General features: G+C 31.7%; 1 protein-coding gene and 1 long non-coding RNA gene across 2 annotated transcripts; one reads left to right on the top strand and one right to left on the bottom strand.

The window, feature by feature from the left end:
- Positions 1-2,732: 2,732 nt before the first annotated feature.
- LOC123274079 lies at positions 2,733-4,403 on the top strand. The gene is made up of 3 exons (XR_006511443.1): positions 2,733-2,848; positions 2,955-3,007; positions 3,978-4,403. It is a non-coding gene; the product is annotated as an uncharacterized LOC123274079 (long non-coding RNA).
- A 17,380-nt stretch (positions 4,404-21,783) lies between these two features.
- Positions 21,784-23,007, bottom strand: LOC123274075. Its single transcript, XM_044741573.1, has one exon. The coding sequence runs from the start codon at positions 23,005-23,007 to the stop codon at positions 21,784-21,786; it is 1,224 nt and encodes a 407-aa protein (XP_044597508.1).
- Between the last annotated feature and the right edge of the window lie 1,560 nt (positions 23,008-24,567).

Genomic DNA, 24,567 nt, shown 5'->3' with positions numbered 1-24,567 from the left:
CCGCCCACCGCGGGCCCCCTCAGTTTCCGTTTCGGAATGATCTAGAGAAAGGCGTAACTATTATGTTAATAGTTAACGACGCCATAACTATTGTGGGAAGGCCCTAAAAAACGTATGTCGCGGGGAATCTATTGTCCTCCGCTGTTGCCACGCGAACCCCGGTAAAAATTAAATCGAACTAAACAACTCTTTTTAAAACATTTTTTTTTGTTTTTACATAAGACGAAAGGAAAACACAGATAAGAATATTACTCGAGCGAGATTTGAAAAAGCTTATCATCTTAGTTGCGACTACTCGTTACCAAAAGGTTCTGAGAGAAAAACATTATTTTCGGTTGTCCCGAAAAACCGCCTGTAAACGCCGGCAAATAACTTCTTATCTAGGAGCCCATCGCGTATGCAGCCATGGATAGATAAATAGATATTTATTATTATGCCAAAGCTATAATGGCCGAATGGCAAATACAAAATTACATATCCGGAGGCACAATAGTGCCTCAAGCCAAGTACACGTTCAACAACATATGTAATAATGTGTGTGAACGTGTAGGCGTGAGGCTACTGTGCCTCTTTTCTCGAGTCAGATGTCAACATAACCTCACCATATTTTTAACTCGATTTATTTTATTACTACGTCCATGTCAACACTTGACACCCGCTTTAATAGTTCAATTATTAGTCCTTTTTATAAAACACCAAAAATTATATTGTTTTTTATATTATTTAACGTTATCCTAATTTATAAAATTTTCGCTCCCCCGTTTTTCGGATCTACGAGAGATTTTACTAATTTCGGTCGAATTTTTTATTTCGAAGTTGGTACAGTTTAGTTCGATGCGGATAGTACATGTTTAGTATCAGAGTTAGTCCATTTCCATTTGGCATCTGAGATCCTCTGCGGATAGTTACTCTGTTTTAGATTTTTAAGTTTTTAAGTTGGTACAATTCAATGCTCTGAGGATAGTATACTACTGTATAGTATCAGAGTCATTCTATTTCCATTGAACGTCTGACAACATAGGCGGTTAATTCAAATTTGAATCCATTTAAAATTTTATTGCGGGTATTAGTAAAATAATTAAATGCAATTTTATTCAATTTAACGTTTCATTATTGTTATTATTATCATAATTTTTTAATTTAATAATAATTATTAATATTTGCTGTTGGCATTTGATGTAAATATTTAGTGTGGATTGTTTTCATTTCTTTTCCGGCTACGGACTGTGATGCTTCTAAATGCATCCGGCAGGTGACACTACCTGTCAGAAAAGCACGAATTTGAATTATTTCAAATATTTTATTAAAATTTCAATCCAAATTTATTGTTCTTGTACATCATTTGAATTTCTTGTCCGGTTGTTAACTGCATTGCCTCTAGATGCACTCAGCAGGTCTGACAAATTAGGCGATTAATTCAAATTTGAATTCATTTACAATTTAAATTCGGGTATTCTTAAAATAAGTAAATATAATTTTATTTCACTTAATGTTCCATTATTATTTCATTATTCACATTATTTGTATATTATTATCATTATTATTATTATTATATTTGTTTATATTATTATTAAGATTATTATTTAATCAATTAAACAACTGGTTCTCAGTCGAAATAATATTGAGTAAATACAGCGCGATGACTAATATGAATTATTATAATTTTAATTAAAAAAAAAGGTGCGAAATTTTGAATTTAAAAAAAAGTTTGGAAAATCCAAATGAGCATGCCTTAAGCGCTCATGTAATACATAAAATATTTAGATCATAACAAAAATTATTCGTTTTTAATTTGAATTTCCCGCGAGTAGTATTATGCCCTCTGTAGGTCGAACTAATGAAAAATTTTAACAGATGATAAAACAGTTAGTAATTATACCATCATGTATGTATAGTTTCTGCTTGTTTTATAGTTATTTCAATTCTGTTTATGAAAAATAATACATATGGCTGCCAAAATCGCAGAAAAAGTCACCGAACTGACAATCGAAAAAAATTAACTGTATCGAAACGGAATTATTTTGACACGCAATTTTCACAAGGGTTTTGATAAACTTCCTCAGGAATAAAACAAAAAAAAAATTAAATCGTGAAAATGAAAATGAAAATATACATATGTTGACAATAATAATCATAATCATTATAATAATAATAATAATAATAATAATAATAATAATATTGATATTATTTTTAATGGTATCAATGAATTAATAATGCAAATAATACTAATAATAATATTTATCAGTATTATAATTATTGCTATTATTATTAAATTATTGAGCATTAGAGTATGGAATTTAAGTCAACAATTTCCTTAATTAAAATTTTTAACTTCCCGTTTAAATTTAATTTTCATTGCTATGTTATCTGAAGGAGTCTTAAAATAATTAAATAAAACATTTTCATTTTATTTCAAATTTTATTATTATCATTATTATTAATTTCATAATTGTTTTTATTTTTATTATCATTGACTAAAACTATTATTATTGACATCTCTTCTTTATTAATGCGAATCTTACAATCTCGGAATGTTCGGAAATTGTATTCTGGAGGGGAAACCTAAGACAGGTTTTCCGTTATTATGTACTATTTCACTAGGTGGCAGTGAACTCGATCAGCTGTTAAAATTTACAAAGATCATAAAGGAACAAATATCTGGGATTGTTTCTGATAATAATTTAACTATTTCATTTATTAAATTGTTAACGTTGAACGATTAATAAATTAATTTCTTTATTTATTATCGTTGAACGATTAATAAATACACTTTAGTTTTTTTTCCATAAGATTTATCAGGACTTCGAGAAATTATCGTACGTATATATCAAAAAAAAAATTATTACAGGTTAGTTGTATTATACATAAACATAATGACAATCTGTATATTTGTTAGCTTGTGATATGTTGTCTTTAAATATTAATTTTTTTTAATTCTTTCATTCTATTTTCAGTTTATCTTAAAAAAGTTCATGTAAAGCTTCAGAGTGAGTCAAGAATTGACCAGGTAAATTTTATTTTACTTAATTTCATAAATATATTCATTTTTAACTTCCCGCTAAAAATCTCAGATTTTCAAAAATCGGGAAGTTATTGTTTTCACCCCGTTTTACAAAAATCGAGTTTTCATCAGATCTCGACGTTTGAAGGTCACAGGAAGCTTCCCTGACTATTTTTACGATGATGTCCGTACGTCTGTATGTATGTATGTATGTGTGTGTGTGTGTGTGTGTGTGTAAACCTCTTGTAACTTTTGAACGACTTGACCGATTTCATCGCGGTTGGGGTCATTCGAAAGGGCTTCACTAAACTTAGATTTCCTGAAAATTTGAACCGATTCGGACCGGTAGATTTCGAGAAAATCCAAAAAAAGTAAAAAAAAAAGTGAAAAAAAAAGTTGTTTTTTTTTCATTTTTTTTAAATATCTCCGAATTGGCTGAACCGATCGGTCTCAAAAACTAATCAGCTCTTAACCTTGAAAACCCCCATGGATCGCCACCGAAAACGTCAGAATCGGTTGATGCGTTCGGGAGATATCGTTGTCGAAAAAAATCAAAAAAAGTGTTTTTTTGTAATAACTTGGAAATTCATGGCTCGATCGATTTAAACTTGAAAATTTTTCATGGAGCTTCAAAAACTGCGTCGATTGCCGCCAACCGCGTGAAAATCGGTTCATTCATTCAAAAGTTATTGCCGTTTGAAAATTCAAAAAATTGTATCTTTAAACTGCTATTAGATTTTCGAGCTCGAAGAGCTCAAATTGACACAAAAATAATATTTTTGAGCTCGAAGAGCTCAAAAACGTAATGTCTAGTTTGAAGCGTTTCAGTACAAAATGAGCGGGAAGTTGCAGGGATGGCCTTTAGGGTAAACCGTTTTTCTAATTTTTTTTAAGAGAAGCTTTAAATTTGATTAAGTTTCTAATGCCGTAGCATAATTTATTATTTTCATGTAACTAATTTTTCTTTTTCTTTCAGCAATACGTGGTGGTCAACTGGTTTGGGTCGTCGGCGTCACTATTATTCAATTTCTGCTTTCATACAGCAGTCGCAATCAAATTTTCTGCTATTAAGCAGTAGCGATTTCATAAAATCTGCTAAAATTAGCAGTCGTTTTGAAAGTTTCACTTTTAGCCAGCAATTGAGCGCTTATTTTCTGCTTTTGAATAGCAGTTATTTGATAAGTTCTGCTACTAATCAGCAGTCAAATATTAATATTTCTGCTCTCAGTTAGCAGTCGTTGTAAAAGTTTCACTTTTAGCCAACAATTGAGCGCTAATTTTCTGCTATCGAAAAGCAGTCAATTAATAAGTTTTGCTACTAATCAACAGTCAATTTTAATATTCAATCAACCATACTGTTTCTTATTAATTATAGTTTATTAAAGTGTAGTATTTGTTTTGATCCAGTTGGAGTTTAGCTTTGAGAATCTGCTATTTGCGTAGTTCAAAAATGATTATCTTACAAATATTATCTTTATATTTTTATTTTTCAATATTACTTGAATTTATAAATATTTTTTCTGTTTTATTTAATAAAATACATAAATATTGAATTTTACAAAAATTGTTCACTTACTTTTTTACCCTTTCGTTGTATTTTTAATCGCAAAAGACTATTAATAAATTTTTCTTTATAATGGCATCTACCGACAAACTAGATCATCTGAATATACTTCAAAATCAAATGTTAGATGACAACTATATTGATAATTTTGCATATATATTATATTCGAATTTTGGTTATGCAGTCCGCGAATCTTGGCAAGTTCAATGTCCCGAACTTATTGAACCTTTAAATCCAAAAAAAAATCATATACAAATTTTACACAGTTGTGAAGGAGAGTATAAAGACGGAAATTTTTCAAATGGCCACTGGGTCTGTAGTTTCTACGATACAAAAAATTTATATATATTTGATTCTATCGGAAGCAACATATTACATGACAAACATAAGCTATTTCTTTCCCGGTGTTATCCCAATTTTCCCTTTGAATCAAAAACGATATTTCCTAAAGTCCAACTTCAACCGAATGGTCTTGATTGTGGGGTGTATGCAATTGCATTTGCAACTTCACTTGCTCTTGGAGAGTGGCCAATAGCCGATTCATTTTCCTATGATCATGATCAGATGCGACCACATCTTTTGAAAATATTTCAAAGTAGAGCTGTTGAAACTTTTCCTCGAACAATTAATAATCATCAGTCATCAAATATTAGAAGTACTGTATATTACCCAAATCATAAGATTAATGTTGGCCCTATTTTCAAACCTATTGGAAATTTAAATACTGTGAAAGAAGATCGCTCTGATTTATCAAAAAAATTATTAGTTGAATCGATCAAAAAATCGATTCCAACTTCAACAACCAAAATTAATGACAGCATTAATAATAATAATTCATTAAAAACGAACTGTCAAAGTATTGATCAACCACAACGTACAATTACACCATCAAAGCAGTATAAATATATTAATAGTCAGTCAAAGAATTTAATACCTCAAAAAAATGATTCTATCAATCTGATCTTAGAACCGAACTCTTTAAATAAAGAAGAATTATCCTCCGTTATAAAGGATGAAATGTTATTAGACAATCACATTGATTCTTTTGCATACTTATTACATTCGAATTTTGGTTATGCAGTCCGCAAATCTTGGCAAGTTCAATGTCCCGAACTTATTGAACCTTTAAATCCAAAAAAAAATCATATACAAATTTTACACAGTTGTGAAGGAGAGTATAAAGACGGAAATTTTTCAAATGGCCACTGGGTCTGTAGTTTCTACGATACAAAAAATTTATATATATTTGATTCTATCGGAAGCAACATATTACATGACAAACATAAGCTATTTCTTTCCCGGTGTTATCCCAATTTTCCCTTTGAATCAAAAACGATATTTCCTAAAGTCCAACTTCAACCGAATGGTCTTGATTGTGGGGTGTATGCAATCGCGTTTGCAACTTCGATTGCTCTTGGAGAGTGGCCAATAGTCGATTCATTTCGCTATGATCATGATCAGATGCGTCCACATCTTTTAAAAATTTTCCAAAATGGCATTATCTCTCATTTTCCTAAAGAAAAAGCAGTTTTCAATGATATTAAGGAGAACAAATCTAAAAGAAAATACAATAATCATATTAACGTCAGAAATGCACCTGTTCAAAAACGGTTTAAAGGTAAAAATACTGACAATAATAACCAAAATGATAATAATGTTGAAAAAATAATTGATTCGAATGTACTTCAGTCATGCGAAGCATCGTCAAAAAATTTTAATGCTTCTCAAAGTCAAGTAATTCATGAAAATCGTAACATTATAGGCCGATCCACAAACAATACTGCTAAAGTGAGCAATTATTTGAAGCGAAAAGTAGATCCTTCGAGCTTGAAAGAAATTCCAATTACAAAAAAGAATAAAATTATTGAATTGCCGATTCTAAATGAAAAATATCTAAATATTATTAAGCAAGGTGATCATTTAATAGATGAGCACTTTTATCAGTTCAAGCTTATTTTAGCAAAATATTCCAATTACAACCATCGTGATACTTTATACTTACAAATGCCTGAAAAAATTGATCCTGTACCTGAATTTGAAAAACATATTCAAATATTGTACAGTCGAAATAATCATTGGGTGTGTTCATTTTATGATACAAAAAAACTTTATATTTATGACTCTTTAAATAAAGGTTCACTGAATGATGATCAAAGAACTTTTCTACTGCATTTATATCCAAACTTTAAATTTGATTCTATCATTTTCCCAATAGTTCAACATCAGTCTAACGCTTATGATTGTGGAATATTTGCCATTGCTTTTGCGATATCCTTATTGTTTAAGCAAAGTCCTGAAAAAATTATTTATGATATCAACTTAATGCGTTCACATTTATTATTGATCTTGAGGACAAATAATCTTATTCATTTTCCTGTGATTTCCAATACAAATAAAGGTACTTTACTTGACTTATCAGTTATTCGTAAAAAAGAAATTTCTGCTCTCAACTATCGCCGTAAAAGATATGGAACTTCATCAACAATAATAAAAAAAGAAAAATTGCCAGATGTTAGCTTGTCGAAAACTCAACAAAATTTGGCTGATAAAGCTGCTCACTTTCAGAGGAAGGATCCTAGTAATGTTCTTACTTCGGCTGTGAATATAAATTCACTGATAAATATGATAAATCAGGGAAATAAGTTAATCGATGAACACATTTATCATTTTAAATTAATGTTAGAAGGTTGTTCTGATTATGTTCATCGCGACACGCTGTATCTAGAAAGACCTGAAAGAATAGAACCTGTACCTAAATTACAGAAGCACATTCAAATATTGTTCAGTAGAAATGAACATTGGGTATGTTCTTTTTATGATACCAAAAAGATTTATATATACGACTCTCTAAATAGTCGGTCATTACATGACGATCAAAGAATTTTTTTGCAGCATTTATTTCCTTACTTGAAGATAAGTTCGGAAATGGTCAATTTTCCTAAAGTACAATTTCAAGTTAATGGAGATGACTGTGGGGTTTTTTCGATTGCTTTTGCAGTATCTCTCTTATTTGGACGAAATCCTGAAGATATAACTTATAATCTCGATAATATGCGATCTCACTTATCAAAAATGTTTCAAACTTATACAATAACTCATTTTCCAGAGTTAAATTGCGACATTTCATACTTAACTGATTTGGAAAAAATTCGAAAAAAAGAACGAACTGCTTTGTACAACCGACGAAAATGTAAATTAAATTCTATTGATACATTGTGTGAAAATAAATCTGGTGATCAAATTGATCAAAAGTACAAGTTAACTGATGAACAAAGATTTGAGAGCGTACGACAAAAATTTGTTCAAGCGAAACACAATTCTTCTGATCAAAAAATACAAAAACATAAAAATACGACTGCAAAGAAAATCGTATCAAAATATAAACGGAACGAGTACAAACATGATAGTATCAGTTTGAAATATTCGACAGAATATTGTATTCAAAAACTGACAACTGTAATAGATAAAAAGAATTTAGCTGAGAAAAGATTAGAAGCCGGAAGAATTGTCAAATGGTGTTTGTGCCAAAGAAAAAATTATTTGTCCATTTTATCAAGAACATTGGAGTCATTAAAAAATAAAGCTGAGTTTCATCTTTCCAAATTACCTAATAATTCTGTGATGAATATAGATTTTTATAAGCATGCATGTGGTAGATCACTTCATAATTCATCTACTGAATCTTACTTTTATGATGTATCGTATTTGTTTGAAAAAATTAATGATCGAGTTATAACAATGAACTCAAGGGGACAATGTACTGATATCTTGCCACTTCTGAAGAATAATCACGGAAAAAAACAATGGCTATGTAACAGCTACTGTCGTACAAACCACAATAAAGAAATATATGTGCAATATGTTAATTTACTTCAGGATATTCAGGCACGGCGACTTAAGAGTTTTTCAATGTTATTGAAAAAATTATTTATGACTCGTCATTCTGATAACAAGCTTGGACATTTTCAACATTGTTATAATTCACTTATTTATTGTGAATCTTCATTCATTCCTGTTGAAATACTGTCATCTCATTTTCCAGCGGTCAGATATATAAAACGGCTTATTTATCGAATGAAGGAAAATTTAGACAATCTGAAAAAATTAGATTATGCTCTGGAAACTTGTAATTTAGAAACCTTGATTGAAATTACAAATGAAATGAAGAAAAAAGGAAATTTATTAGATAAAGAACAAGACGGACTTTCCTTGGATGAGGATTCATTGCAAGATCAGTATAAAACAGCGTTTACAGCGTTCACCAAACGATCTCTTGATTTACCTCGGTATAAATGTATATCATGCCAAAAGTTAAATTTCAAAAGACGTTACTGATCTAAATAAGTTACGTAATCAATTGTAACTGAAGTTTGGCAAAATCTAAACGATTTCATCAAGACACACGATCCTACATTAAGTAGTGATTATGTATGCACAAATAACTGCTTAAAGAAGCTTCGTGCGAATGAGATGCCTTCTACTTGTCTTTTGAACAATATGTACGTAGGATCAATTCCTGATGAAGTAAAAACACTAAATAATTATGAAACAATCCTCATCCAGAGAGCTAAAGCGTTTCAAGTCATTCAACGATTAGGAACTGTCGCAAAAAAAAATTTACCTCACACTATGCGAATGCAAAAATTAAAAGGTCAAACATTTCATCTTCCTTTGCCCATCGACGAAACATTGAAAAAAATATGCTCAACCACAGATCCAATTAATACAAATCATGAGTTATATATATTGATTCGTAGTATAACGAATAAATCAAATGTTGTATGGGAAAATTTAGTTAATTTAGAGAAAATATTCAAAGTTTTAATTTGGTTGAAACAAAATAATCCGTTGTACGCAGAAATATCAATTCCTAAATGTTCCGAAAATTTAAAGCAATGGTTAAAATCAAAAAATTTACAGTTCGATCTTGAAACAAACGATGTAGAAAAAAGTAATACTAAAAATGAAAATAATATTTCAAATGACATAACCAATTCTGTCGATGATGACGTGAAAAACGGTGATGTAGAAAATAATTGTAGTAGTACACAAGATCTTAATACTGATAATGAACACAAAAATATTCTTCCTGTATCTCAAGAGAATCCTGAGATTCTGAACGATCATAGTTCTTGTAAAAAAAAAATTACTCAAATCGATGAACTTGTTCATACAGATAGTGACGTAATCACAATCCCAAATGAAAATGTAGTTGAGACATCCAGTAATAGCATTGATCATAATGACCATAACTACAGTTTACCTACAACTATGACAACAAATATTGTTAAAACACCAGGGAACCTGAATAGTGATAAAAACAAAACAGATCATGATAATAACACGGATGAGCAAAATGATCCACGTGCAATGATAACTCAGATATTAAATCCTAATAGCTCTCAATACGAACATTGTACAATATATCCACTTCACGATAAAAGAATTAATGAAACTTCAACAAATATGTATCAAATGTTGAAGATCAATGACAAGCCCTTAGATAATAGAGTTAAAACTTTAGATTTGCAATGTTTCCCAGATATCTACCCTTACGGTGTAAATGGTCAACATGAAAAGAGAGTTATAAAACTTACAGATTATGAGTATATCAGAGCACGATTAAAATGGGCTGATTCGCGATTTCGTTTGAATCAACAATATCTTTTCTTTTTATTGCATGACGCTAATATTCGACAATTAGGTCAAGGAATTTATCATACATTAAATGTTATAAATCCTCGTGAGCGATACACAGCAGAAAGTTATCTACAAAATTTAAAAAGCGGACAGCTAGAAGCGAATTTGGGTACTATATTCGCTCGACTCCGAAACTCTGCTCAATTTTGGAGTAAACCCAGAAATAACTTACATTGCATGACTCGTCATTATGGTCCGGCAACATGGTTTGTTACAGTCAGTCCTGCTGAATGGCTTTGGCAAGATCTGATTGATTACATACAAGAAATAAACGCTCCTAATTTTGATAAGTTATCTTCTAATGAAGTGATCATGTCTGATCCAGTTTCTGTGTCTAGATTTATTAATAATAAATTTAAAGCTGTTCTTGATTTCATTACGTCAGAAAGTCAACCTCTTGGTAAAGTAAGCCATTATTATTGGCGTCTTGAATATCAAGGCAGAGGTATCCAACATCTTCATATGCTATTTTGGATAGAAGGCGCACCAACTATAGGTATTAATAGCAATGACGAAGTAGCTGAATTCATTATGAAGTATGTAACCTGTAAGTAACCCAATAAAAATATTTCACCTACTCTTCATAGGCGTGTTACTTCACATCAACAACATCATCACAATGATTATTGCTTAAGAACGAAAAAATTAAAATCTACTAAGAAAATTGTTAAAGCTTGTAAATTTGGGTTTCCACGACCTATTACTGATAATTTTTGTTATTCGAGATGCTGCAACATCTATAGCTGGTCGTAGAAGCTTGAAGAGTAAAGTCGACTTTACGATCTCCCACGTACTGATAAAGAGGTTAATATTAATGATTATAATCCAGCTCTTTTAAGTGTGTGGGAGGGAAATATGGATATTCAATTTCTTGGTGAAAAATCAACATTATTAACACAGTATGTTACAAAATATGTTACAAAAGAAGAAACTGCTAAAGCATCTGAAACAGTTAGCGAAATTAACTCTACGAAATCTCTTGCGCAACTTTTATGGAAAATAGCGTTTCGTAGTTTAAATCATCGAGAAATTGGAGCCCACGAAGCTGCAGATACTTTGTTAGGTCATTCTTTGTACGGAACAGATTCTGACACAATAATAAGATGGCTCGATGTTAAAATGATTAGGAATAGAAAATTAAATACTAAAGACGAAATTGAAAAAATTAAGGAATTGAATCCTGAGTCGACTGATATATTTTGTCCATCGCTGATCGACGATTATTACCCAAATCGTCCAAAAGAATTAGAACTAGTATGCTTGTACGATTTTGCTCGATGGTATGATGTGGTGAAAACTGAACCAAAGAACAATATAAATGAATATTATCAAATTGGCCCTTCGCTATTTCTAAAAAGGAGGTTTCGCGGTTATTTATTGAATCATTATAGATATAATGTTGCTAATCAACCTGAGAATTATTTCTTCTCTCTTTTATTGTTATTTCAACCATGGCGGGACACAGATGAGTTGAAAAATGGATACCAATCATATACAGAATCATTTATTAATCAGCAAAGTATGCTTGAACGAGCTAAAGAATATCATGAATATAATGAAGATTTTCAAAAAGGTTTGGATTATATTAATAATCAGATTGAAAAAAAATTAAATAGTCAAAATAATAAAAGTCACTTAGAAGATGAATCACAAGAGTCTGATCCTGTTGAAATAGATAATTTAGTTAAAGAATTAAAAGATGCTGCTGATAAAGTAAATGATAAGCTTACTCTTACAGAAATGATCAAGCAAATGAATTCGGATCAGTTAAGCGTTTTTGAGAAAATAAAATGTATGGATTCTTCCAATAAAAAAATTATGCTGTATGTTAGTGGAGAAGGTGGTACAGGTAAAAGTTTTCTTATTCACGTAATAAAACGTTGGGTAAAGGAAAAACTAAACCAAGAAACAGTTGTTACAGCTCCGACAGGCATCGCTGCTTTTAATATTGACGGTCTTACAGTACATAGAGTCTTCCAATTGCCTGTTGAACATGGTTTTACACCAAAGTATACACAATTATCAGATAGTGCTTTAAAAATGTTAAGAGATCAACTGAAAGATGTCACTTTAATTATCATTGATGAAATATCAATGATTTCTAATGTAACATTACTTTATATACATTTAAGGTTAATCAGTATTTTCAATGTCGATGAATGGTTTGGAGGACGACACATAGTTGTCTTTGGTGATTTACTTCAACTTCCCCCAGTGCACGAAGATCCTACGTACAAAATGTTATCATCTTCAGACATGGAAAAATTAGTTGGTTCTCTTAGTTGTAGTGATTTATGGAAAAATTTATTCGATTATGAAGAATTAACCATAAATATGCGTCAAAAAACAGACAAATCTTATGCTGAGCTATTGTCTCGAATGCGTATAGGAGCGATTACTTCTGATGATATAAAATTACTAGAAAAAAGAAAAATAAATATTAATCGTTCATTATCATATCAGGATAGACTAAATGAAATTTGTAATTATATTAATAATTTACCGTCAGATGCAGTTTGCTTAGTACCGACTTGTAATCAATGTGACTTAATCAATTCCGTAATGCTAGATAAAATTCAATCCGAGGAAATTATACTAAGTGCCAATGACCTTATAGATTGTCCTAAATTTTTACGGAAAAAAGCATCCGCAGTTTTGAATTCGATCGAAGACGATGCAAGTCGAAGTGCTGGACTACCAAAAGTAATTAAATTAAAAATAGGCGCAAAAGTAATGCTAAGACGTAATATTGATGTCACCTTAGGTTTAGTAAATGGTGCAATTGGGACCGTGAAATCAGTTTCCAATTCTATGGAAGGTAATCAAATTCAATCAATCAATATCGACTTTGCATCCAGTAAAGAATATGCTATTGAGAGAATCAAAGTAAAATTTTTAATCTTAGATAAGGCTTTTGTTGTTAGAGAACAATTTCCGTTATGTTTAAGCTATGCTGTTACTATTCATAAAAGCCAAGGTTTGAGTTTGAAAAATGCTGTGATTGAAGCTGGTAATACTATTTTCAATGTTGGTCAATCTTACGTAGCATTTTCACGAGTAACAAAAGTTGAAGGATTGCATTTAATAAATTTCGATCCGCACTCAATTAAAGCTAACGCAGAAGCAATTGAAGAGTATAATCGGCTGAGAAAATCTTATAAAGCTGATCTTCCAGTTATTTCAATTACAAAAAAACGTTGGCTTAAAGTAGGGGATTTAATTTGGGGAGTTGAAGAACATTTTGATCAAAGTGAACAACAGAGTATAACAAAAACAAAGCGATGTATTGATTTATTAAAATTTCACGGTATAGAAAATAGCGAAGGTGATTCTGGCTGTATTAATTCTATTTTTCAGTGTATTTTTCATAGTAAAATAATTAAAGTACTATTAGAAAGTGATGATAAGAATGCTTTACTCAGCACAGAAGTATGCAAGTTATTCGATATTTATACGAATAATAAAACAACATTAAAATCTACATTGATAAAAGAGAAAATATGCAAGCAAATAGGTATTGATAATGAAACAAAACCTTTCACAATACTGTCTGCTTTACTTAGTAAAATTGATGATTTAAGTAAATTAGTACAATTTGAACTATTATATACTGATCGTTGTGATTCCTGTAATTATATAAGTAAGTATACATGTATCAATAATGTTCTGTCTCTTGAAGTAGAGGATAGTACAAAAATTTTTGAATTGCAAGAATTAATTGATAAGTCATATGGACATTGGTTTAATACTTTAAAATTTTGTAATACATGTCAAAAAGGAAAAGAATCTCATAGTAAAGTTACGATTAATGCTTGTAAACAAATGATAATAATTACATTAAATATTTTCAGAACTAAAATGAATAAAAATATACAACATAAAGGTTTCATAAAATCTGTACCAACGTCTAAGATATATCTTTGTAATAATTCATACAATGTAGTAAGTGCTATATTTTGTAAAGTTGATGACCAAGAATCCAGTCATTATAGTGCAATTATAAAAAATAAATCCGGGTGGTTAGAAATAGATGATTTAAATGTTAAATCGATACGATGGCCAACAAATTCAAAAAATGCCTGTATACTATTTCTCGACAAGAAATAAATAGCGTTTACATCGAAGCGTCTATAAAATAACATCGACCGATAAATAGATCTTCACAGTTATATCCATTACAAATCAAAAGTATTGAAATTAAAATTATCATGAGTCGATTTTTCTCATAATATAATCTATTGCAGCAAACTATGGGTCTATGTGTGATTTTCTAAATTATTAATCATGAAGATTATTATATAAGTTGATTGCGAAAAAATACAAAATTCAATAACATAAATATAAATATCAAATTTTCATACGACAACATTCCATCATATAGAAAATAAAATCCGTAGAAAAACAGTTTCACTGTAAAAAAATTGCGCCAAGTACACGTTCACAACTCGTGACTTACAAAAATACCAAGGAGAAATTTTTACTTTGCAAAAAGATATAAAAAAATTTTCACTTTACAAAAAGATGTAAAATCTGAACAAAAACAGTTTCACTGTAATAAATTGCGCCAAGTACACGTTCACAACTTTTGATTTACAAAAATAGCAATGAGAAATTATCACTTTACAAAAAGACGTAAAATAAAAAAAAAAACAGACCAAGTAGCCGCTATGATTTTTAATAATTGAAAAAATTTTGTGGTAAATTTAACAATCAAAAACAATTTTTTCAACGTACTTGGCGTGCGTCATTGAGTACCCCAAATTTTTTCAGATGTGTTGCAATATTGTCACAATATCCTTCAGATAACTCATTTATGTCAACCGTCCGTAGTTTAATAATTATCTCAACTCCTGTACTTTTCCTCTTCACAGCATTATTGCATAATCCTTCAATAATTATTTTTTTTCGTTAAAAACGATCCAAAAAGAAATGTCAAAGTTATGTAAAAAAAATCACTTTTTTCGAAATTTTTCGTTTTTGATAACTCCCGAACGAATGAATCGATTTTAACGGGACTGGCAGCAATAGACGCAGTATTTCAAGTTCAAGAGCGGATGAGTTTTTAAATTCACTGGTGGAGTCGTTTAAAAGTTATTCTAAAAAAACCATTTTTTGAAAATTTAATTTTTAAGATTTCTCAAAATTTAGCGTACCGAATCGATTCAAATTTCCATCAAATTTAATGGCAATCATACTCTTTGGATCGCCACTTATCTCGATCCGATTGATCGAAATTTTCAAAACTCATAGATTCATACGGTTGCGTCAAAATAATCATTAGTAGGGTCAATGACTTGGTGAAGACGGGCTGAAAGAATTGTTGTCCCTAAAATCGCTTTTCACATCAGTTCTTTAGCCTTAGTTATCAGACATGAAAAAATTTGGGGTACTCAATGACGCACGCCAAGTACGTTGAAAAAATTGTTTTTGATTGTTAAATTTACCACAAAATTTTTTCAATTATTAAAAATCATAGCGGCTACTTGGTCTGTTTTTTTTTTTATTTTACGTCTTTTTGTAAAGTGATAATTTCTCATTGCTATTTTTGTAAATCAAAAGTTGTGAACGTGTACTTGGCGCAATTTATTACAGTGAAACTGTTTTTGTTCAGATTTGATAATATACAGTACAAATAACAATAAACATTATTTATTTAACTACTTATTTTAATATTGATTGATTAATTTTCAATCTATTTCTATTTTGTGTATAATATTTAGATTTTGATTTAACTGAGAAAATAACTAAAAATCATGTTTTTGCTCACATACAAAATTCAATTAGCAATTTGTTGTTATGTCCTACTTTGTTGTTAACAATTTATATTTTTGGTTTATTTCATACAATTTTCAAACAATATTAGATCTTAATTGACGAACAATTATCATATATCTTACAATGACTTTCTTGATATTAGGATACAATAATTTAAATATCTAAATTAAACAAGTAATCAAATAATCTATTCTTAAATGCTTCAAGACTAGTTGCGTTTATTATTTCATTTGGTAATTCTTCCCAGAGACGAATTGCAGTAACAACAAAAGAAGTTTCATAATAAATTGTACAAAAATTTGGCATTTTAAAGTTAATGTTGTTTTTCTTTACTGCTAGTCTTTCTGATCGTCTTACATCTGTATCTTCAATGAACAATTCATGCAGATAACTGGGTTTACCAACAAGTAATAATTTATAGAAATAACAGCCTAAAAAGTAGATACGACGACTCTTGATGCTAAGCCAACCTAGTTCACGCCTATAGGGAGTTATATGTTCATCTCGTTTTAAGTTGTAGATAAATCGGATAGAAGAATTTAATGAACGTTGCAGTTTTTTGTCATTTTCAAAATTTGAATTTGTTAACACTATAGAACAGTAATCAATAATAGGTAAGATGGTCGCTGATACCAATAACTTCTTGATATCGATCGTATAAATGTTCTTTTTTAATTTAAGACTATATAGTGCTGAATTTATCTTACTGATTGTTTTTGAAATATGAAGATTCCAAGAGAGTGTATTTGTAATATAGAGTTCCAGACACTTGGCCGAATCAGTAAAGGGAATCGCTATACCATTTACAATAATAGGTGGTAAAAAGTTAAGTTGAATATTTTTTAGTTTCCCACTCGAGCCTAAGAGCATAGCTTTTGTCTTTGTTACATTGATTTGTAAACCATTATCTTTAGCCCAGTCACTAACAGCTTGAGCATCAATAGTTATTTGTCTGATAGCATCATACAATTGAGAATTGTGAAAATGAAGATAAATATACATGTCATCAGCAAATAATCCGTGTTTTGAATAAATAAGCTGTTTTGCAACTGAATTCATCACTAATAGAAACAGAATGGGTCCTAAGACAGAGCCTTGAGGAACACCAGACGTCGTTTCTAAGAATTCAGCTGGTAAGCCATCGTTGCTCAAGACTGCTTGACTTCTATTTGTTAGGTACGAGAAAAACCAGTTTATAGTTTTGACAGAGAATCCAAGTTCTATCAGAGTGATCAATATTACTTTTGGGTTTACATAATCAAATGCCTTTGTTAAGTCAAAGAGAACTAATAATGTTAGTTTGCCGGTATCCATACTACTACTAATGCCATTTATTAATTTTAGTAAGGCAGATTGTGTTCCATGATGCTTACGGAAGCCTGATTGAAATTTGTCTAAATATTCATTATCTTCAAGGTAATTTACCAGTTGATTTGCAATAATTCTCTCAAAGGCTTTACTTAAATGGGACGTGTTTGCTATTGGGTGAGTATCTGATAATGAGCGTGGTGGTGTGATTTTGTTTAGAGTTATGATAAATATTCTTTTCCAAGCTGAAGGAAAAACACCCGTTTCTAATGATTGATTAAAAAGAGCAGTGAGAAACATAGATATTTGGGGGAAAAAATTTTTTAACCATCTAAGATCTATACCATCAGGACTCTGACCTTTAGATTTTTTTACGGTAATGTGCAGAGCTTTTGTGACGTCAACAATATCAATTTTCGACCAATTAAAGGTGGATTGGACATTACTCGAATATAAGACAGGTAGTTCATTTAGGAAATCTTGATCACAGGGTGGATGTTTTCGCACGATATTTGCAAAATATTCATTTAATTCTACCTGATCAAAATGGTTCAAGGGAGAAGATGATGAATTTTTTACAAGACCAAGATGTTTCAACTTGCTCCACACACTAGTACCAGATGGTAGATTGACGAGCGAATTTTTAAGGTAGTTTTCCCGGGCATGATTTAGCTCACATTTTAACTCTTTCCTCCTAGCTTTGAAAAGTACTAACAGATTTGTATCATTTAATCTCTTTGCACGCTTATATAACGCATTTCGTTCCTTACATTTATTTTTTAACTCTTTTGTTAACCACGGATCCGGGGATTTAGTAACTTTGCGTATTCTCAAGGGTGCAAATTCATCTAGAGACGCTAAAACATCATTTGTAAAAATATCAAGTAGTAGATTTGGGTCATTATTATCTAATGAATCTACACCAATGTTTAACGAGCGCATGAGTGAGTTTGCTAGATCATTACGATTTTTATCAGAGAAGGAACGAAATTTTACCTGTTTTTCACAATGCTTCGGCAAATCAATTAAATACTCGCAAACTAAATAATCGTGACCATTTATAAATGGCTGATTTGATTTAAAAAATGCTCCCTGTTTGCATTTGTTATCCATAAGAATTACATCTAACCAAGTCTCACTGTTATTGACATGATGTGTCGCTCCATATGGAACACAATGAAGTGATTGTTCTGAAATAAAAGTTTTAAGGTGATTTGAAACGTAAGAAGAACTAAGTAAATCACAATTTAAATCCCCTGTAATAATAAAGTTCTTAAATTGGATTGCATATTTGTTAAAAATATCAAAAAATTCATTTAAGAGATTTCCTGTTGGTCTTTGATAAATGACGGATAGTAGTATATGGACACCGGACGGTGAGATAATATCGAGTATGAGATATTCAGGTTGATTTAGATGTTCAGAAATAGAAACCTAAAGAACTTTTGCCTTCAAGGAGTTATGAATCAGACAAGCAACCCCCCCACCTTTCATGAGTCGTCCAGTGTCTGGGTGAATTAAATTCTGATCTCTTCTAAAAATAACAAAATCTTTGAGATTAAATACAGAGTTATCATAATTATCTTTAAGCCAAGTTTCAGTTAATGCAATAATGTGAGGTTGAATCTCAGCAACTAGACTTAAAAATTCTGCAATGTGGCTATTTAGACTATTAATATTTAAACTTAATAATTTTAAAGATAAGGATTTTTTAATTTTAGGCTCAGTTAAATCAATATAACGTTAATCAAGATTATGTAGATCTACTTCAGAGCGAATTTTGATTTTCTCTGAAGAATCATCTTTTTTTACAAAAATAGAGCCATCTCGCACCCATATATACTTATATTTTAATTCATTCGTTTTGTTTTTTGCGATTAGTAATAGTTTGTACGTTTCAGGATGTAGAAATTCATTTAGAAAAATGTTACCTCTATAAGAGTTACCGACAATAGTCGAAAAGACTTTTTTGATTGGCAAGATTTTTAATTTACGTCTGGATTCTATGATAAAATCACGGACTTGAGGTGATTTAAGTTTAAGTATATAAGAATGTGAGACAGGTCTATTTCTATCATTATTTATGGTAGTATTTCTGTTACTATTAGTAGGGTTTGATTTTTGATCTATTTTACGAATACTTAATATATCTTGTTTTAAATTATTAACATTTAGCACTTCGAAAACTTTATCTGCAATTTCTGAAGGTGATAATTCCGTTGCCACTGGTTCTGGAACACCGGAGATGATTAGTTCAGATGTTTGTTGAACGACGGTCGAGAAAGTCATCGGTGTTTGCGACGTTAATGCCATAATTTTTTCTGATAAAGCTTGCGAATTAGTTATAGTTTCATCTTTTAGTTTTTCAAAGTTCGATTTCAATTCTGTTATTGTTTTTGAATTATCAATTAAGTCCGAGGTAAGTTTGACTACTTGGTCTTTAGTCTCAGAATGTTTACTATGTAATTCATCAAGACGCTTATTTAAATTGTCAAACTTTGAAGACATTTCATTAACTTTCTTAGTAATATGAGTAGATATAGTTGTCATTAAAAGTGTTAATTTTTCATCTGTTGATTTGTTAAACCAACCATCCGGCAATTCATTTTGCGACTCGGAATTTGTTGCTCCAGAATTTTGTATCACTTGATTTGTTAATTCAGCCATTGTAAGTGAAGATGAAGTTGGAGAATCAAATACTGAGTCACTAGCAGGTGATAATAAAAATGCTGGAGAAGTAGGAGAGAATGTACTTGGATTTTGATTTGTTTTTGAGACTAAAGCTGGAGAACTAGTCGATGATTTTGCTGATTTAAAGCTTAAAGTAGACGAGTTAGTTGAATTCACAGATTTAAGAGAAGCAAGGCGATTATTTTTTATCTGTGAATTTGAGTCAAGCCGTTTTAATAAGTATCCAAATTTATTCCTACAACAACAATCTGATGGTAGTTTATTTTTGATGAAATCACGCAGACAACTTGGATGAAATGATTTGCTATATCATCTGCTATATCACCAGCACATGAAACTATATGTGCTGTATATCATGTGCAATATGTGAAGAATATATGTAACACCGTATATTTATCGATACACATAAGAATCGTGCATATGCGAAGTAACGTATTGATGAATGTATGGTTTATGCATAAAGATAATATATTATTGATGAATATCCTATATTAATAATAGAATAATTAATAATAATGGAGTATGAGATGATATACCTTTAATTGCGATATATTTTTTATAGATATCTGTGGTCAATACGGACACAACTTCGTATATCGCATTATAATGCATTCGATTATATATTTGACGCTTATAAACCCTTTTTCAAACGAGTTACGTAACACGGCAACGCCTGAGCCTGGCTACGTGACCAGCCACCATGGTACCATGGCGGATCCGCGGATATAAAAACCCCAGCCGTGGAAGCAAAGGCGGCAAGTAGCTAATCTAGGTCGGTTTGAGGGCCCGATAAAATAGATTTATGCAGTACCGACATTTGGGTTTCTGTCTTATCGACGGTTGTTGGTGGAGTTTCTACGATATCGATGTTGGGTTTTTGTGCTCCTTTTTTACCGACGGTTGGGGTGTTGTCATCGATTTGGTGATCAATTTTTACCGGCGGTTGGGGTATTGTCATCGATTTGGTGATCGATTTTTACCGACTGTTGGGGGTGGATTATCATCGATTTTTACCGACTGTTGGGGGATTATCATCGATTTGTTGATCGATTGTTTGAGGTCAAAATGCTACCACCCCAACAGCAGAGCTGATACTTTTACCGTGTATCAGCTTTGGTGTTGATGTGATATGCACTTATTTGATGTGATGATGAATTTTGTATATATCCAAATGACTTGTTGTATAAGTATATGCGAGAAAGTTCGATACTTACGCCGCTCTGGTGGTATGAAATGTAGGTATTGAAGTCTGTTTATCGATTTGAGGTAAGTTTTATCGACAGTCCGATGTCAACTAGTGATCTATGTTATCGACTGCGAGTATCAACAGTCGGTATTATACCGAATGATGTTCTGTTTTATCGATATGGGATAAGAGTTTTTTGAATTTTCATATTTTTGAAAATTTTTTTGTATTATTCTACTTATAGTATAAGGAAACATATGTATTGAAATAATGTGCATATTTTATAAAAAATTTTTTTATTTATTAATAAAAATTTCATTTGATACATATATATTATTATCTTAAACATTATACATTTACTTGGAAAGTTTTATTTGTGTTAATTTTTTAATTAATATTGGATCCAATTTTTCGCTAGTTTTTAAAATTCTGTTTTTAAATCTGTCTCTGTCTCTCGCAGCCTGTTCCCATTCCCCCTTCCTTGCATTTTTATATGCATATTTCCAAACATGCATATAATGCACAGTTGGTGTTAGATTGAAAGTAACAACCATTCTTTTACACTAACTTATGGACAGTGCTGCTTATAGGATTGTATTCGATGATACGATCGTGAATAATTAAACAGTATGCTGTTGTGTTGGCTGCAAACTGATCAACTGATTCAAATTCCAGTCGAATGTCTACTGGTCCAGATTTTACAGCTTCGTTCTGCTTGGAGCAATCAATTACACACAGTGGTGCTTGATCCAAAAATTTCTTTTTCGATAGGAGCGGTTCGGCTTCTTTGTTATAGTATGATGTTTGAAAGTCTGTATACATATGGTATAATAAAGCATACTGGTTGTGAGGTATATCTAAATTCAAGTCGCCATAGGGATAACTTTGTGAATTTAAAAATAATTTGATGTTTCGTAAATTGCAGTGATCAAATTTGCTAGCATCTTCCCGAGCATTATTTTTCCTTGCTGTTTGGAATCCAAGAACAACGTAACGTGGCTTTTCAAGCTGAGTTGAGGTTTTGACTGCCCAAATATGTTTTGAAGTTGCAGATAACAGAGGATACTCATACAATTCCCAAGTCCGAAAAATTATTGGTATAGCGGGATCACTGGCGATGTAATTCAGAGTTTGAATTTTTTCCTTATCTGCTGGAGTTATGTATGGTACAATCCATTCAATTTTTTGGAGTGTGATTTTTACTTCTTCAGCAGCAGCAGCAGCAGTTTGTATGTAAGAATTTATATCACTGTTTGATATTGTTAGAATTATCTCAAGTTGAACATTCATCAAAACTTTAAGATAATCTTCAACAAAACCACTTAGAATATTAAGTGGAATGATAAAGTCAAAGTTTCCTGCATTGTCGGTAAACTTAACCTCATTATCCATCAACCAGCCAGCATTTTCCAAAGTACTCAATTGATTTGGGCTAATTGATAAATATCCTTTCATTAAACTAGTTGTACCAACATTGTTATTCCGATCCACTTCAACTCCATTTATCATTAGTCGAAACTCTTTGATCATATGAGCTATTCCCATGTTTACAAATTTAGTTGTATCAGCAACAGCTGTATTATCATTTTTCGTGAATTTACCGGTGATATGTAGTACACTTTTGCTTGGAAGTATACACAAGTTTTGATTTTGAATTGTTATCCTCACTTCATCGTTGTTGTTTAGAGTTGATGACGCATACGGTTGATGCGCATGCACCTCACAATGAGCTATAGAGTCATCAAATATGATTGGTCGATGAATATTTAAAATTTCCGCCATTATTTGTAGCGTTTATCTCCTATTACTCCGTACTTATCTCCAGACGGTGAGCCTTTGTATACAGTACCGCCTTTTATATAGCTTGGTGTGTAATACTTAGAATCTTTGTGAAAATCTGTACCGTATGCACGCTGTTGACTTACCAAGTATTTTTTGAGATTTTCTGAAGCTTTATTACTCGACATTACAAAGGCACATCGATTAATGAATGAATAATAAAATTACAATTAAATTTATAGAGAGTTCTTAAGAGTCACGTTTTGGTTTAACACAAGCTAGACAGCAGCAATTTATTTTTATTTTGTAGATTTTCCACGTAATTTTAGTCCGAGAGTTTTTAGAAACTGGGCGTTTTGATGTGTTAATAGTCTGCGATGTATCCGCTGACTGGTAAATTTCATCCATGGTAATGTCTTTTTATATCCAGCACCACTTTTTGACTCGAAAACTATTCCCATAATTTATAAACTTTTCACGTGAAGTCTGATTGTTATAGTTTCACCTCTAAAATTTACTAATTTTCCATCCTGATCAATAGGGCCGAGAATTTAGTTTTTTTAAAAGAGAGAGACAGAAGATAGGCGTAGCCAAGCGTTCTGATTGGTCGTAATAAATAAATTGTTTTTTGTTTATCGCTATTAAGTGAAGACAGCAGCTTGAATAAAAAATAAAATTTAGATTGCTAATCCAACATGAAAATATAAAAAATATGTCAAAAAAAAAAACAGGTTAGTTTGCAGATGTGAAGGTGCTTGTAAACAAATACAAGTCTGTGCTGCTCAGATAAATAAAGAAGAGAATTTGAAACACCGTGTTGTAACTAAAAGGTTTAATGAAATGAATAAAAGTGAAGCGAGGGGTCTCGCTGGAGATCACGCTGATAGTTTTTCTAGAGGTCTCGCTGTCGGTATCACTGGAGGTCGTTTTGCTGGGAGTTGTGCTAATGGTATGGCTGCCAGTCTCGCTGGTAATTTTGCTAGCGATCACAGTGACGGTTTCGCTCGAGATCACGCTGACGGTCTTTCTGGAGGTCTCGCTGGAGATCACGCTGATGGTCTCGCTGGAGGTCGTTTCGCTAGAAGTTGTGCTAATGGTATTGCTGCCAGTCTCGCTGGTAATTTCGCTAGCGATCACGGTGATGGTATCGCTGGAGATTACGCTGACAGTCATTCTAAGAGTCCCGCTGGAGATCACGCTGACGATCTTTCTGGAGGTCTCGCTGGTGATTACGCTGACGGTTTTTCTGAGAGTCTCGCTGGAGATCACGCTGACGATCTCGCTGGAGATCATGCTGACGATCATTCTGGAGGTCTCACTGGAGATCACGCAGACGGTCTCTCTAAAAGTTTCGCTGGAGATCACGCTGACGATCTCGCTGGAGATCACGCTGACGATCTCGCTGGAGATCACGCTGACGATCTTTCTGGAGGTATCGCTGGTGATCACGCTGACGATCTTTCTGGAGGTCTCGCTGGTAATCACGCTGATGGTATTTCTGGAAGTCTCGCTGGCCATCACGCTGACGATCTTTCTGGAGGTCTCGCTGGAGATCACGCTGAC

This window comes from Cotesia glomerata, unplaced genomic scaffold (assembly GCF_020080835.1).
Source record: "Cotesia glomerata isolate CgM1 unplaced genomic scaffold, MPM_Cglom_v2.3 scaffold_21, whole genome shotgun sequence".
NCBI lineage: Eukaryota > Metazoa > Arthropoda > Insecta > Hymenoptera > Braconidae > Cotesia > Cotesia glomerata.
Note: the sequence above shows the minus strand (reverse complement) of the source record. Positions and strands in the feature narration are given on the sequence as shown.

Bases quoted from the DNA above. Each gene is read 5' to 3' on its own strand.
- LOC123274075 (XM_044741573.1), bottom strand. From the start codon at position 23,007: ATGGCGGAAATTTTAAATATTCATCGACCAATCATATTTGATGACTCT.